The sequence below is a fragment of the Lutjanus erythropterus genome, chromosome 2, assembly GCF_056507025.1.
Source record: "Lutjanus erythropterus isolate fLutEry1 chromosome 2, fLutEry1.hap2, whole genome shotgun sequence".
In the NCBI taxonomy this organism is placed as follows: Eukaryota; Metazoa; Chordata; class Actinopteri; order Lutjaniformes; family Lutjanidae; genus Lutjanus; species Lutjanus erythropterus.
Genome location: NC_139318.1, coordinates 4,571,104 through 4,587,167, shown reverse-complemented (window position 1 = coordinate 4,587,167; position 16,064 = coordinate 4,571,104). Strand labels below are relative to the sequence as shown.

At 39.8% G+C, this 16,064-nt stretch overlaps 1 protein-coding gene across 1 annotated transcript in view; it reads right to left on the bottom strand.

Moving 5' to 3' along the window:
• Nucleotides 1–3,033: 3,033 nt before the first annotated feature.
• mtmr14 (myotubularin related protein 14) overlaps nt 3,034–16,064 on the bottom strand; it is a 41,796-nt gene continuing 28,765 nt past the window's right edge. Inside the window, exons 14-19 of the mRNA XM_084726624.1 lie at nt 15,778–15,848; nt 15,334–15,392; nt 11,327–11,459; nt 8,649–8,825; nt 7,346–7,552; nt 3,034–3,321 (exon numbers count right to left, since the gene is read on the bottom strand). Coding sequence (XP_084582750.1) covers nt 3,141–3,321; nt 7,346–7,552; nt 8,649–8,825; nt 11,327–11,459; nt 15,334–15,392; nt 15,778–15,848 — 828 coding nt within the window. The 3' untranslated portion in view covers nt 3,034–3,140. The remainder of the gene's footprint in view (nt 3,322–7,345; nt 7,553–8,648; nt 8,826–11,326; nt 11,460–15,333; nt 15,393–15,777; nt 15,849–16,064) is intronic.

Below are 16,064 nucleotides of genomic sequence, written 5' to 3'. Positions count from 1 at the left end.
ATCTGCGAGTTACCTAGTTTAAGGATGAAATCAGATTTTTTTTTCAAGACCATCTTCCTCACATGCTCTGTGTACACCAAAACAGTCACTGGTTGCTGTAATCATTCCTTCTGCCCATACTGGCTGTGACTACATAACTTTGTAGTGCATGAAAAAGTGTGAAAGTCACATTTCTTCTAACCTCTTTCTGTGGTGACAGGCTTTTCACTCAGTCTTCAGGGGTGACCATTCTAAATAGCAATAAGCACTTTTGCCTTTGGATGAGTTCAGACAACACTCTGTACAAACTTGTTTGTAGGGTTGGGCGATATGACAGTATATACCATGCAATGGTAGAAATGTGTCCATCGGTAGGGATTTAGCAACAGTTTCCACTGCTGGAGCTATCCCTTCGTGTCTGAAATATATTTGGGGCAGTTTATGTAACAAATCAGGGCTGGATTCTTGCATGATCACACAGATCCAGCCGCAGCACAGTGTAACCTGATTTGGGCAGCAGGGCTGCTTACCACACGCTCACGTGACAGTTGTTGGCGGTAATGCACCTCTACTCTGGTTTGCCAACCACCGCAGAAGAAGAACATGACAGGAAAACATGGAGGAGAAGAGTGAGATTGCAATTCGAGAGCAGTGCCATATCATATGGATATTTTAAACCATTTCTTAATTAAATTTACAGAAAAACTACGGTATGTTGACATCCACTGTGACCCTGATATTACAATAGAAGACTATGATGATGATTTTCACCCAGTCTTCAAGTGTTACCATTCTTAACAGCTATAAGCACTTCTGCCTTTACACGTTCACCTTGTACACCTGTGTAGGCTGGACAACATGATGGTAGATGGTGCGGCAGTTGTTGGCGGTAATGCACCGCTACTCTAGTTTGGCGATCACAACAAAAGAAAAAAGTGACAAGGAAATCTGGGGTCACATTGCAATTACAGAGCAGTACAATACACTATGAATATTTTAAACCATTTCATAATGGAAGAACAATTTCTGTATTGTGATATATACCGTAACTGTGATACTGTGATAGATGACTTTGGCCCTATCACCCACCCATCCCTACTAGATTTTATACTTGAGTTCACACTGAGACTTTAAGGTGTCAGTATACTTCAAAGATAATGATTGTCTCCAAATCTTTAACAAGTCAGCTTCGGAACGCTTCGCCTGGATGTTTACGTGACTTTCTGAAACCAACAATCCATCCACTTCACATGGTTATCAACCAGGAGTGCAGAGGTGACAAAGTGTCAGGATTTGAACTTTTCTTGCAACTTCCTGAATACCATTAACAAAAAAGAGCCTGCGCCTTTATCCCTACTTGAACACCGCCTCTCGATGCCCTCTGTGACAGCAGGCTTTTTCACCTAGTTCTGAAGAACAGGTGTGCCTTCAGGCGTGGTTAAACATGTCATATGAACTAGTTTGATTCAAACATAGTGAACCCTTAACCCCAAAGGGACCTACCACATTCCTAATCAAGTCACAGAATCTGACAAAACATAGGTACTAACTTAAACTGTTGAAGCTTCGTTAGCTTCGGCTTAATCTCTATTAAAAGAAGAATCTGTAAGCAAGGGACATGATTTTGGCATTGAAGGCGTACTGGTTTCTGCTTACAGTCCAACTACATTTGACCAACCACGTTTGAGCGGGTTTTGGTTGCATGCAGATAAACAGTCTGCGCGGAATGACTGGTGTGTGGAAGAGGAATTCTTGGGCTGGATATCCGTTATCAAGATTACTGCTGGCTAAACTGAAAGACCATAAAATTGGCTGTCAACTGCAGAGGCTAACACTGCTTCCTAACTGGAAGTGAGTGAGCAAACTCGAGCAGATGGAGGGCGAAAAAAAAAAGTCCAAATATGAGCGATGTCGAGTGAGTTGTAAGTCAGCCTTGTTTTTACATAACTGGAGGATAGTTCAGCAGACAGACAGCTCCTCGTTACCTTGTAAAACTTGTCCATTTTGAGGATATTCCCATAAACAGGCTGCTGTGGATCATATAAGGTGTGTTCCTCTTAACCTTGTTAATTAGTTTCTCCTCCTCCCTAATCACGGCTTTGATGAGGGGGGAACTGAAACTTCAAGGAAGTCGGCATTGATTTTAACCAGATAAAACAGGCTGGAGGTGAAGCAACTGCAGGAAATTTCGCTGAAACAGAACCCAGGCGAGCGGTTTTTCAGTCAAGCAACACATCGTTCAGCTTGTTTGCTGACGCACAAAGCAAATTAGGACATCCTCATTAGAAAAATCTAAAATGATCTGATGTTCGCTCGCATCGCTCCCATGTCAACTGTCGTCAGAACATAGATGATTGTTCTGAGATTGGCTTCGGCTTAATTAGGACTGCAGATTTTTGTCCACTAACTCCTACAGCAGGGCAGACAGAAGGAATTATTACAGCAGCAAATAACTCTTTCAACATACATACATACTGTATTAAGACAGACTTGTAAAAACTCAACCTTATCCTTTAAATCTACCCCAAAGCTGTACGCTCTAAAACTGATTACTGTAGATATTCTGACTTCAATCAAATGTGCCAAATTAGAAACCAATAAAAGCTTGATATGATTCCTGTCGGAACACATTAAGTGCTGTATTTGTCTCATCTTCAAAATCCACCTAAATAAAACAACTTTCCTCTGCTTGGATCAGTTAAAAATAGCAGCACAAAACAAAAGAACTAAAAACACATCGTCTTCTTTACACGGTACAGTCACTGTGAGGACTCTTCAGGGGTTTTTGAAAAATTGTGAGCAGATTAAGGAAGAACCGAATAAGGAAGAATACAGACCCCATGTTCTCAGCCACTTACATTTCATTATCCCTTTTTGATACTGCGGCTGAAACCATTTCCCTCCCTGAAGGTGACAGACGAACTCAACATGGATAATTAAAAGTCCAAAGAAAAGTTGGAGAAGCACAGAAAAAATAAGATCCTGACATGTTGGGTTTAAAAACAAAATCAAAGAAAATTCAAGGAACCAAAAAAAAACAAAAAAAAAACAAAAAACGCTTCACCCCTGAATTGTACAGAGATGTTTGGCACTTTATTGTACTGAGTCCAGACATGGATGGATGGAAGCAGAAGGAGGGTCTGAAGTCACATTGAGAGGGTTCAAACAATGGCGTTGGTGCCCCGGAGGCCGACCCCGCGGGCGAACTGCTCCAGCAGGCCGGAGATGGCGCCGGAGGGGCTGGGCGCAGAGGACTTGAGGCCGACGGTGGAGCTATAAGCCGCCAGGAAGACTTCCCGCACCGCCTCCAGACGGGCCTGACGCTCCGAGGGGAAGGGACACCTGGAGAGGAGAGAGGAAGGAGGGAAATGAGAGGGAGCAAGATAAGACAGGAAGAAAAAGGTTAGGGTGGGGAATTCTATTTTTACTGTGCTGTAAAAGAGAATAAAAAGATGAAGTGAACTAAATCAGAAGAGAATAAGAAGAGAATGATGCAAGCAGAGGCAGTTTGGGCAACAATGCACTCCTGAATTAACCATCACAGAGCTGACACAATCATCAGCACCACCTCTCTGCTTCTTCTTCTCAGCTCCTCTCGTTCTCTCAGAGTTAAGATGGATACATTATTTGGCTTTTCCGACTCCAAGCGACGCTGGCGGGACACACTTGATTTGGCAGTTAGATCAAGCAGAAATTAAAATGTGTCCCCTGCTGGGAGCCCGGAGTAGAGGGATGAGTCAGAGGGAGAACCTGGAGGAAAATTCACCTCCCCCTGATTCTCCTCCTCGTCTATCGCTCGGTTCAGTGGAGGGACAGAGATCAGGGACAGACAACTGCACATCCCCCTGTCAGGAGACCAGCTCTGCTGAGCGATACTCATTCCATGACACCTGATGACGTGCCCTTTTATTTCACACCAAAACTGTAAGAAGCATAAATGAAAAAAAAAAATACTGGCACCAAAAATTAGGGCAAAATCTCTGTTTATTATGCCCTGATGAGTGAAGACGAGATGAAAGAGGTCAGGCTCTGTTCAGGCAGACAACTGAAGTTAGATCACAGTAATCAGGCGTCTTAAAGTAGTAATAAATCCAGCTAGCTTAAAAAGCCGAAGGAAACCATTAGCTGCTGATGAGTGTCTCATCTTCAGCAGCAGCCTGTCAGGTGAGAAAGAACGAGAAGAGAAAAGAAATGAAAAGAAAAGGAAGGAAAAGAGGAGAAAAGAAAAGAAACAAAAGTGGTAGACGTCCTGTGGACACGTCTTTTTTATATTCAAATCAAAAGAAAGAATGTATCGTTCCCAGGACAGAGAATCTTTTGGATTAGAAAAGTGCAAAACACAATGTATTTGAAAAGACAATGAAAACACAGCGTCCCACAGTGTCTGTCTGCCAAGATAAATATCAGTTATGTAAGTTGACTGATTTGATGACATGTATGTTAATTCACTTTTCAGGATTAACTGAAACGTGCTCAAACTTGTGTGTGGATTCAGGGCGCATTGCTGTGCTTCATTAACATTTTGTTAAATTTAACAAGTTGAGCTCACAGTAATCATCTACTGCCTTGAAAAGATCATTTATGATTTCTTACGACTCATTAACAGACACCAACTCATTTGCTGAGCATTTAGAATAGTTCGGTATTAGTTCAAGCTTCATGTAGAGTCAATAAACGTGATGTTTCAAAGATAATGCTCGTCTATGTTAACAACAAGCATTTCATGCATTTTACTGCTGATTTATTAAAAGAAACATGACGACAAGTTTAGCAGAAAATCTTGGTGAGATATAAAAAGTCTGTTTTTTAAGGTAATAAACATTATCAGTGTCTGAAAACCAATAATATATCAATAATCACGTTAGGCAGACTGTGTCAGTAACATATTCTTAGCAGAGATGATCAAACACAGTTCAAGGTCTACTTACCCAATGGAATTTTTATATCCTTCAACAAAACAGTTATAGTATAATGAAAGTGTCTGAGAAAATTAAAGGTTTCAACATTAATGTGTTTTTAACTTGTCCTTTCAGGTAAGTGGGTCCAAAATCTACTTGTCCAAAGTCAATGTTTGTATTACTGGTTATCAACTAACAACAACAACTCAAATGAATTGTCATGTTTAATCTTAAATGTCAGAAAATATAAAAAAAAATCCATCCCAGTTTTTTCAGTCTTGTTTTTTTTCAGTTCAAAACCAAAGAAATACAGTTTAATATGAGAATCAACAGAGAAAAGCAGTACATCTCCATATCAGACAGGCTGAGACAGTGTTCTCTGCCATTTCTGCATGAAAAACTAGTTAGAAGTTTAATCAGTTATCAAAATAGTTTCATATTTAATTCTTTTGTGCCACTTGCCCCAGGCAAGCCTTACTGCTGAGCCCTGAATTAGGACAAAATCTATGACTGAAACATTGACTAAGATTAGATTAAAATTAAAACTGAGCTCCACTGACTAAATCTGGACTAAAACAAAACAAAAACAAAAGACTAAATTGTGACTCTCTAATTACAATTTTCAGTGAGCGACTAAGACTAAAACTAAATTTAAAATTCTTGTCATTATTAGCCCTGCTGAGCTGGATATATACAGAAAAATGAAGTTATAAATGCCCTCTGTTGGACAAACAATCTTTCTAGTTCTAATTGATGTTTGGTACTTTTCTGCTGCAGTATTTTGTTACTTGTAGCCACATACATGCCAATACTACACACACAGAAAGGCCATAGAGCACAAAACAAACATGGTTGATCTGTTTTCTTGCAATCATGATATAGTTGTTCTCATTGACACATTTTGCTGTTTTTGTTGTCAGACAACTGAACAAGTGTAAAATTATGATCTCCTCACGGCTCATGTTTGTGAAGCAGGCAGTCGCTCCCAAGCTGCTGCACTGCTGATATAATCATGATTTCCTGATCATGACACTGTCTGACAACTGTGCTGTGTGATTGGATATAATGACTTTTTTAAAGTGAGTAATCACAGAAAATTAGAGGCAACAAAAGGTTGTCTTTAACTTTACTTTCACATAGACTCTGACTGTGATTGGGCGAGCTTACATCACCTTGCAAAAGCTCAATTTTCCATTTATAAACTAAAATGCCAGAAAAAGCTCTGTACTGAGTAAAGAACTTTGATCTACTGGTCACACCAGATGAAAAGTCAGGGGGTCACTAGTCATTAGGATTCATCCTGCAGGGAACATAAAGTTCATGGCAATTAATCCAACATCTGTCGAGATATTAGATGGACCAAAGTTTCAAAATAATTGTAATGAACTTCTCTTCTATAACAGTTGTCAAAGTGGTGGAAGTACAGAGATAAATGCTGGAGAGGAAACCCATCATCCAGTCACAGAGACTCCTAATCTGTTCCTAATATTGGACCTCACGCAAGAACCCATTTATAAACACATTTTCTCTTATTTTCATTCGTATCCACAATCTGTTCTTATTTTGTTACCCACTAATGTTTTATTAATTTTGCTCTTCTCTAAGATAAGAGGAAAACACTTGATTTCACAGTCCACTCATCATTTGTTCAACACAAGGAAACAAAGTTTGAAAAATATTTACATATTTATAATTATTATTTAAAATACGTATTATTGATGTATTATTATTTGTGATAATTATAGCTAAAATATCTATAGTTATATAATAACCACAAAAATATTCATTGTTTCACCTAGGGAGACCACTTTAACTGCTAACAGATAAAGGTGTTAACAGTTAAAGGCGTCATATTTTGCAAGTCTTCCCACATCTATTTCTTGCTTCATTAATTTGCTGCTTTTATCTATTTTAAATCAACTTATGTTAAATACTTTAAGGATTTCAGACTGCTGGTCAGACAAGACAGGTAGTTTAAAGACCTCACAGAAATTTATCAGACAAGTCAAAAATAGAACTAAATTTATAATTCAATAACTAATACTGAAATATAAAGCTTTTCCTTTAAACTCCAATCAGGTGGGAACAAAATAGCAAAAAGCTTTAAATTTATTTTCCATTAAAAAAATAATAACACTAACTTTACATAACTCTAAGTCTTTCTTAGCTCCTTTATTCTCAGCTTCAGTTACTTTGTGTGTCTCTGCTGACACATTTACCTGCACAGTACATTGATTTCACTACTTTACTTCTTCTTCTTGCAGTCTTTTTTATCAGTGCCTCACTAATTCTTGGCCAAATCTTGTCCCAGAGTGTTTGCACACAGCAAAACACCTGCCCTCAAATAGGGTGCGTCACCTATGCTGATAAGAAACAATCAGCAAACTCTTGTTTTCATTCACTGAGTTCCAACAGAAAGCCTGACTGGAAGGACAGCGGAGGACGGGTTTTGTACAGCGTTAACTTACATTCGTCCACTGGGTCCTTCATCCTGAAAACTGAAGGGCAGGGGGGAGTCGTAGGCAGCAGCGACAGCTGAGGAGGTGGAGGAGACGGAGGCCAGAGGTGGAGGGAACTGGGCGTGGTCATGGATGCTGCCACAACCTGAAACTATCTGCCAACTCCCGTATTCTGTAGAGAGGGAGGAACCTGACCGAGTGTAGTCTGCTGCTAGCCTGAGAGACACAGAACACAGAGAATTAACAGGTAGATCAGCTTCTATCTGTTCATTAGTTACCAAACATCCAGGTATTTACAGGCCTTCTACGCTGAATAATGAAATACAATAAGCAGATCATTTTAAACCCCCTTTCAGTCTTCTATATATGTTCTTCTCTTTCTTGATAGAAAGTGTCTGCAATGTTCCTTCTTTATTCTTTTTTTCAAATTCTACTATATACTATAAGCAATAAAAATGTATCTATTGTATAACGGAGTTTCCTGATGGAAAGAGCTGCCTGACATCAAGGTAAAGCAGTGAAAATATTCTAAACATCGCGCACACTTAAACTGATGTTTATTTATTCAGGTGTCTAAAGTAGGTTTTGCTGCTGACCCTGTTCACAGCAGTACATTACAACGGTACTCCTGCTGCTTCCACAAACTGGAGGCATGTCAACCACCATCTTCTGTAAGTAAAACACTGACTAGTGTAGTAGAAGTACCTCATACAACTTCAAATAATCCACACTATCCCTTTAAGGTGTATGTTTGTCTTCCAGGGGCAACGAAGCCAACTGTAGAATCAGATATTATCCAATGCAGCTGTACACTCAGCTCTGATCTGATCAACTGAAGGGAAAACACCAGTGTAGATGTGTTTGGACAACCTCTACACACTGAAGAGTCAAGGCTTATTAGGTCTAAAGCATGTTTAAATAATGTTAAAAGGTTTTCATCCTATTTGAGCAACTGTTGGCATCATTTATACACTGTACATATCACGTGAACACAGCAAAATCATTGTTTCATAATGTGTGTCAGCTGAACACCAGAGAAAGAGATTTTCTCATTGCTCATTCATGAGGTGCAGTTTGAGGCCACGGGCTGTGTGAGTGTGTGTGTGTGTGTGTGTGAGTGTGAGTGTGTGTGTGTGTGTGTGTGTGTGTGTGTGTGTGTGTGTGTGTGTGTGTGTGTGTATACACTGGGAGTGAAAGCACTGTGCCACTGGTGATCATCCAAAATTTACATTACTGAAATGAAGAGCATGCATAAAAATAAGATGGCACGCAAACTTGGACTGGATGACAGAAGTTGTATCGACTTGCTCACCTTCTTCCGGGGACAGCCAGCGGGCTGCTGCCAGTGCGTGTGACGCCGTGTTCTGATTGGTTGGAGGAGGAGGAGCTGGAAGACCTGGCCTCGTTGAGTGGATGGGAGAGGTGCTCTTCCACAGGGTTCTGCTTATTCCACACAACCATCTGAGGAGAGGAGGTGGTACCTTTTCTCCTGAGGAGAGAGACATGACATCAATGATCAGCATCCACAGAGGAGGAGGAGGAGGAGTGTATGCAGCACTGACAGCTTGTGATGCAAATTATAGCGATGGAGTTAAAGGGACAGTTCCCTTCAAAATCAAAAATATACATTTTTCCCCTGGTCTGTAGTGCTGTTTATCCATCCAGATAGTTTTGGTGTGAGTTACAGAGTTGTGGATCAGGATATCAGCTGTAGAGATGTCTCCCTTCTCTCCAATATGATGGGACTGGATGGCACTCGGCTTGTGGTGCTCAAAGCATCAAAAAATACATTTGAAAAAATTCACAACCAGTGTCTCTTTCCAAAAATCATCACCTGGTTACTCAAGATAATCCACAGACCTTGTGACTTTGAGTTTCATGTGGGAGCTACTTACTTTCTGCAGAAGAATTTGCAAGCACTACTTTCTTTATATTAGAAAGAATATGTTAGAAAGAAGTAAGACATCTTTACAGCTGATATCTCCAAAACTCTGCAGCTCCCACCAAAACCATCTAGATGAATAAACAGAACTACAGGGTAGGGGGAAAAATATGCATTTTTGATTTTAGGGTAAATTGTCCCTTTAAATTCTGATGATAAACTTTTATTTTGATTAACTTGCAGCATCTTCATAAATGAACAGTTCCTTCTGAAAATTGTCTGAAATGGAAATATTTGACAGTAGTTTGCCGTTTGATTGCACTGATCCAAACCAGTCCAACTCTGGGGCTGTGGCCTTGTTTTGATGGACATTAGCGCTGCATGAAAAAACAGTGATTAATTTAAATGAGAGCAATGTGCTGGCACAGAGGGGGTCTGGACACAGACAGCTCTGGCACGACGCAGCGTTGTCTGGCCAAAAAAAGAAAATTAAACTGGCCCACGTTGCCACAATGATTTTGGATATTCTTTCAAGACATCGTCTGGCAACACACACAGTAGAAAGTCAAGTCCAAGCAAGCGCACATTCCTGGTTGATTGTTAGACATAAACAATGTCTTTCACTCATCTGAAAACTGAGACAAAACTGTATTTTTAGGGGTTTTTGACTTTTAACCTTTAATTATGCTGGAAAATATATTTTAAAAAAGACCAAAATCTTGGTTAGATGGGAAATTTGATGGAGCTGACATCTTATAGAGCTGACAAAATGTTTTCCATTTCTCTGCACAGCCGTAGTGAGCAGCCATTTTATTTATAAGTATCTCAGAGTTCTCTTAATGTTAATCAAAATACACATTTTTAAACCATAATTCTCATTTAGCTTTGATTTAGAAGGACTACAGAGTTGACATGTTATGGTTGAAATACATCTGATAGAAATATTATTTAATGAATTTGTCTTAAAATAGAAAGTTTACCAGTATTTGAGCAGTATACCCACATTTTTTAAAGTGAGACAGGGGTCCTTAGGATAGAGCTACCCCTTTCTATGCCTGATTAAATCATGTTTTTGTAAAAATCTGGGACAAAACTTTGTATTGGTATTGTTAATTTTAGATTTTGGAGGCTTTTAACACATTTTTAAAAATTTTTCGAAGTTGTAAATTCTTGTCTGGGATGAGGATGTTCACTGGCCCAGAGCAAGTTCAGAAATTAAAAAACATAAAACAAACTTTAACATTCTGTAAGTTATTTATATTTCATATATAGATCCTTAAAAATATATTTTCAGCAAGATTAGTGTTTTGGTATTGATAATTTTTAAAGGTTTTTTATAGGTAATTTGGGTGGTGGGTGATTTCTACCATGAACCGCACAGTCATCAGGACTGAGGCTAAAATGGCCACATTCCATTCCCCAGCTAAGCCCCAAAAGTCAGTAAGCGAACCCTTGAGCACTTGCTGATTTTGACAGCTCTAAAGCTTCACAAACTTACTGAGAGCGTGTGTCAAAGCCTCTAAGTCCATTGTGACGAACAGTGGAACTGTGATAACTTGGCTGTGCAGTGTCTCTTTCACAATCACGGATGTGCTGCTGATATATCATTGTCTCTGGCACCTGAAGCACAACGCCCCCACCAACACTGCCTATGTGTTCTTTTTTTTTTTTTTTTTGTTACAGCAGTACTGTTCAGCCTAAACACTGAGGTACATGTTGTTCTGTGGGTTGGTGGTCATGGAAATGCTCAAATTCAAACATACCGATGAAATTTGAGTCATAAAGACGTATCTATCAACTTTCCAAAACATAAAACATTTTGAAAAGATCTTAGAATTGCCTCCTTGCAGTTGTATGCCAACAAACTCATATAATGTGTGTAGTGGAGACTTAGAAAGAATTTAACAAAAGGTATTAAGTGTATTTTTGACTTAATGATTCTGACTAAATGGTTGTCCAGGCCTTTCTAAAAAATCACATTCACAAGAACAGAATGGATAAACATACAGATGGATGGACAGACATAAAGCCTCCAGCCTCAGCTGTAGTCAGCAAGGAGTCATAACGAATCCCTGACTTTTGTGAGCCTGTGTGTATGTGATACTGACCAGCTGGAGGCCTGGGGTTGGCTGGAGAACAGGTCCACAGTGTCTGTAGTGAGGCTGGAGGCACCGCCCGCCTCCTCAGTGATGAGGGAGAACTCGCTGCTCAGACTGGTCACACTGCCGCGATCCCTCGACTCTGAAAGCAAACACACAGCACGGCCGTTAGTTTAGTTTCACGACTCAGTAGACCTTTCTCACAGCAGACACAGCAGCTGAAGTGAAACCAGGACTTCTGGGTTCTGTTCAAGAGGGAAGAAAACCTCATTCAAAATCCCACTGACCTAAACTAATCTAATAACTCAAACTCCAGCATCTGATGAGAGCCTGACTCAGCAGAACCTCATTTAGCTTGATTCATATGTTTGGTAAGGATGTTAGGTTTTTTCAACAATCTAATGTTGTTCATTAAATATTTCTGTCTATCATCTCACTTTAGCAAACAACATTTCCCATAAGCCCTAAGCCAGGGCTGCCCAAAGTGGATCCCCTGGGCCACAGTTGGCTTGCCATGAAGTTCAGTCTGGCCCACCAGATGCTACTAGTAGAAAAAAGTAATATAAATTGCTATTTATGCGTGGGTGTTTGTGTGTGTGATGCAGAAATGCTCTTTAATTGCACAGCAGGCATTAACTCACTGTGCAGGAAGTCAGTCAAAATTTAATTTTGTTTCATTTTTTCTGCTCATGTACTGCACATCTACAGAAATAAAAATATACCTAACATTGTTAACAATCAATTACAAAAATCTACATGTACCTCTCATGAACAAAAAGGAACTGTGAGAAGATAAAACTAATTTTTACTGCTCCTTACTCAAAACATAAATAAACAGTTAAAATACATGGTCTATCTAAAATGGTAACTGACAACTAGAGTTGTCATGATAGCAGAATTTCAAAACTTAATACAACTCTTATATACATCCGTAAAAAAAAAAACACACAGAAAATGATACAAAGCCCACAAATTGTTTTTCCTGTAATATGATATATTAATATTGTACGCATTTAAAACAATACTGTACAACAGGTGTTTGGGCACCTCTGCCCTTGACCTTTGTAAGCTCAATGTTGACTAAAGAAGCAAGTCCTTGTGTACGTCAGCAGTCATGGTTTGTTCACGCATCTGTAATAACACCTGGACAGAGAGGATTTGAAAAGATTTGAGGCAGCAGAGATTTCAGGTATGAAGCAGAAAAATTAGGGTGTTGGTGAGTTTTGTTAGTCTGACATCACAAATCTCTCAGTTCAGTTTTGATCTCAGAGGAGCCTTATCTACAGATGCAGACCAAACCACAAATGCATGTTGGTGCAGCGCTTGGTCCGTTTTCAAGAAGGAAAAAAAAGTGGCCTGGTTGCAAACTTGTAGATTACAGCTTCACGGTACACTAAAAAAAACATTTGATGCGAGACAGAGGCAGTGTAGTAGGGCTGCAAGATATGGTAAAAAAGTCATACTGTGTATTATTTTGAAATTGTGATATGTGATACGATTAGTGGGAATGATCAATTTGCACTTTTGCTGAAAATAAAAATTAGAGGAGGACGAAGATTTTTAGGCCAGGGAGTCTGTGCAGCACTACAGTACCTCATTATAAAGCTTTTTTCTCATGTTTTTCCCTTTTGAAAAAATTGCCATTTGGTTCTGGTTTTGCGATTTGGATACTGCACTTAGTCATATTGCGATTTCAATAATATAACAGCATTAATTGTGCAGCCCTTCAATGTAGTAACAGAATATTGATCCATATTTGATCAGCCCTGACTAGTTTGGCAGTTTAATCTATGCCTGGTGCGCTTAAAATGTCAGACTTTCCGAATGTGGACCAGTGATACTCCTCTTGTCAGTCATCGTATCAATCCCACACCATATTAAATAAAGGCTTGTGATTGGCCTGAAGAGATATGTGACAGGTAGAATTCTGTCTGAAGGGGAAGGTGGTCAGATGTATGTTTCATAGATATGGATGATGCTTGTAGGTTTTTCATGGCAGCTCCGTTTATTTCAGCACTCAAAGAGTAATTGTTGTGTACTTTATCAAAATCAGGGGGGTTTCAGTTTCTCCTAGCAACTGTTGTAGTGGAGCCGATTTCACATTTTACAATATGAAGAGTAACCCTGAGGAACATGCTTCAGTTTTTCATTAAAACAGATGAAAGAAATGCTGAATGAGAGATTACACTGAGTTACAGAAGCCAGTGGAACAGAGGTTAGCCCAGAAATGATGTCATGGCTTTGCCTTAATAACATTAATGATGCAATCTGCTTGGAAGTCCTGGTATTGTGTGCCTTAGAATAGCTTACTGGAACACTTCATGTAGATGAGACATTGTTATCCTTGTCAATCACACATGTGCTATTCCTGGTATCATCTTTTTTTTCAGCTTTTGTTTCCTTTTCTTCCTCCAGTTGAGCTAGAAGTGTCTATAAACTTCAGCTACATAGACTAAACCTATTGAACATGTTTTTAAAATGGTTTCACTGTTCATCACAGCAGGGAGATAAACGTTGATCAAAGAATCTTTTGGCATCACTCTGTGTGAGCACACTGAATACTAAATAGCCCTTTATCGCTACAGCAAAAACCTGTACACAACAGAGATAATAAGAAGCCATTTCCACCTGTGAAACTGATGAACTATGACATGGAGCGGTGTAGTGATGTGAATGCCAGACTCTGCTGAAAGTGAAAATGCCTGCCGGAATAATGGTTCGTGATGCAACATGTTTTGGATTCGAGCCTTGCAATTTTCTAAAGAGATGAAAGTGCAGCGTTATCACCAAGAGTCTCATTGCTTTGTCTCTGGGCCGACACTCCGCTCGCAGCACTCTGAACCTTTGTTATTCCTCATTGCATCAGACTGTAGGCAGTGGCAGGAGCTCCCTATGCTGCCAACGTACGTCACCAAAAAGACTTTTAAAGACACTATAACAAGCTGGACTGGGATCAAAAAGGTATGATGCACTGGGCTGACCCTGCCGTTACCCTTGCTCACACCTCTGGAGGCGGGCACTGGCTGAAAGCCTGACCTCTCTCTCGCTCCTCTCCCACCTCACGCCTCTCCTAAACCTGCCATGTCAGAGTCCTGGTCAGTCGGAGCAGCTGTAAATCACTTTGGTACTGTTTTCCCTGCCTCCATCTGTCTCACAGGATGTGATCTGTCCTGGTCCGGCTGTGTTCACTTGAAAAGCATCTGAACTTGCATCCATTCTGATTCCGTTCTTCTGTTCTGATTGTATTGCTCATTGTGGCGCTGCTCCCTGCCAGCATCCCATGTTGAGTCCCCCTGCCCTGCGCCTGAAAACTCCTCCTCCCGGTGGTGCAAAGCCCCTAAGCTTGCGGTGTAAACTCCAACATTCTCCTGATGCTCTGTACTGCTTGCTGCATGGCTAACTGAGCTAACAGCAGCTACAGTTAGCTGTTACTCTGGTGATTCGCTGCACCCCATTTGTTTGACGTATGCAAGTTTCAACATTAACTGTGAACTGTGGCCACAAAAAGTTGCTCTGTGGCCACCAAGGTTTAACTCCACACTGAGAGCCTTCACCAACGTGCTACAGTTCTAAACCTTTTAATTTCAACATTGTATGATATCAATTCATGGAAAAAGTGGACAACAAAAGCGAATCAAGTTCGCATTCAGGACACAAAAAATGCATTGTTGCCACCAAGTTTAGGGGGCCAGTACTAAACAATATTGGCATTTATCTCCGAGTACAAATTTGATAAGTAGTTAAATCTTACATATTAAACCTTTAAAATCAATGTAGCATTGCGTCATAGCCCTTTAAAATAAATGACACTCAAAAAACTTCAGAAATCATAAATATCTATTTCAGAAAGTTCAGATGTGGCCATGCGGTTTTTCTCTTTGCACATGATAAAAGTAGCCTTAGAGGGGTTTTGCAGACTGGAACACTGAAAATGATGTGTGCTCTTAATGAGAAATCCATCAAAAGTCTATCAGAGGTGGCCTGGATGTAGGCCTGTATGAGACACACTGACTTACTTAACTGGCAGAGGTCTTCTACAGTGAAATCACTGTCTTTGAAGTGGGAGTTCTTCCTTCTGAAAGCCAAAAAAAATAAAAAATAAAAAAATGATGAAATAACGAGATCAAAAGAGAGAATGAATACTGGATTCACAGGGTGAGGTTTGCCTCCAGAAGCTTCTCATTCATCAAGTTAGTTACTTACTGTAGGAGTGTTACTATAACCTTCAGCAACAGATTAGTGCAAGGTACAACACAGATTTATCATTTATCAACACAGGGTTGTACAATGACATTAAGTTGTAGTTCCCTTTTTTGTACTCACAAAACAACATTAATTTTAAATACATAGTTTGGTTAAATAAATATGAATAGAAATACATACATGACTATAGCTAATGATAGCCTTACAGCAAATATTTCAAAGAAAAGACAGAAAGGAAGACAAATGGAGGAACACACCTCTGTTTCCTAACAGCAGAGAACTTCTCTGAGACAATGTGCTTCAAAAAATTGAAGCAAAAAAAGAAAATCTGTGGGAAAAAAAACAGTTTTGATCAGAGGAGAAACACAGCAATCAAACATGAATCACTGCATCCAGCAGGTGTCTTAATACGTGCTGTCCTTTCACATGAAACAGCAGCAACACACTCCAGCTAACTGTTAGCAGCTACAAACAGGTGAGCTGAATGTGCCTAAAGGAACATGTTGATTCTGTTCTACTGAGACTGTCCTCAGTATACATGTCA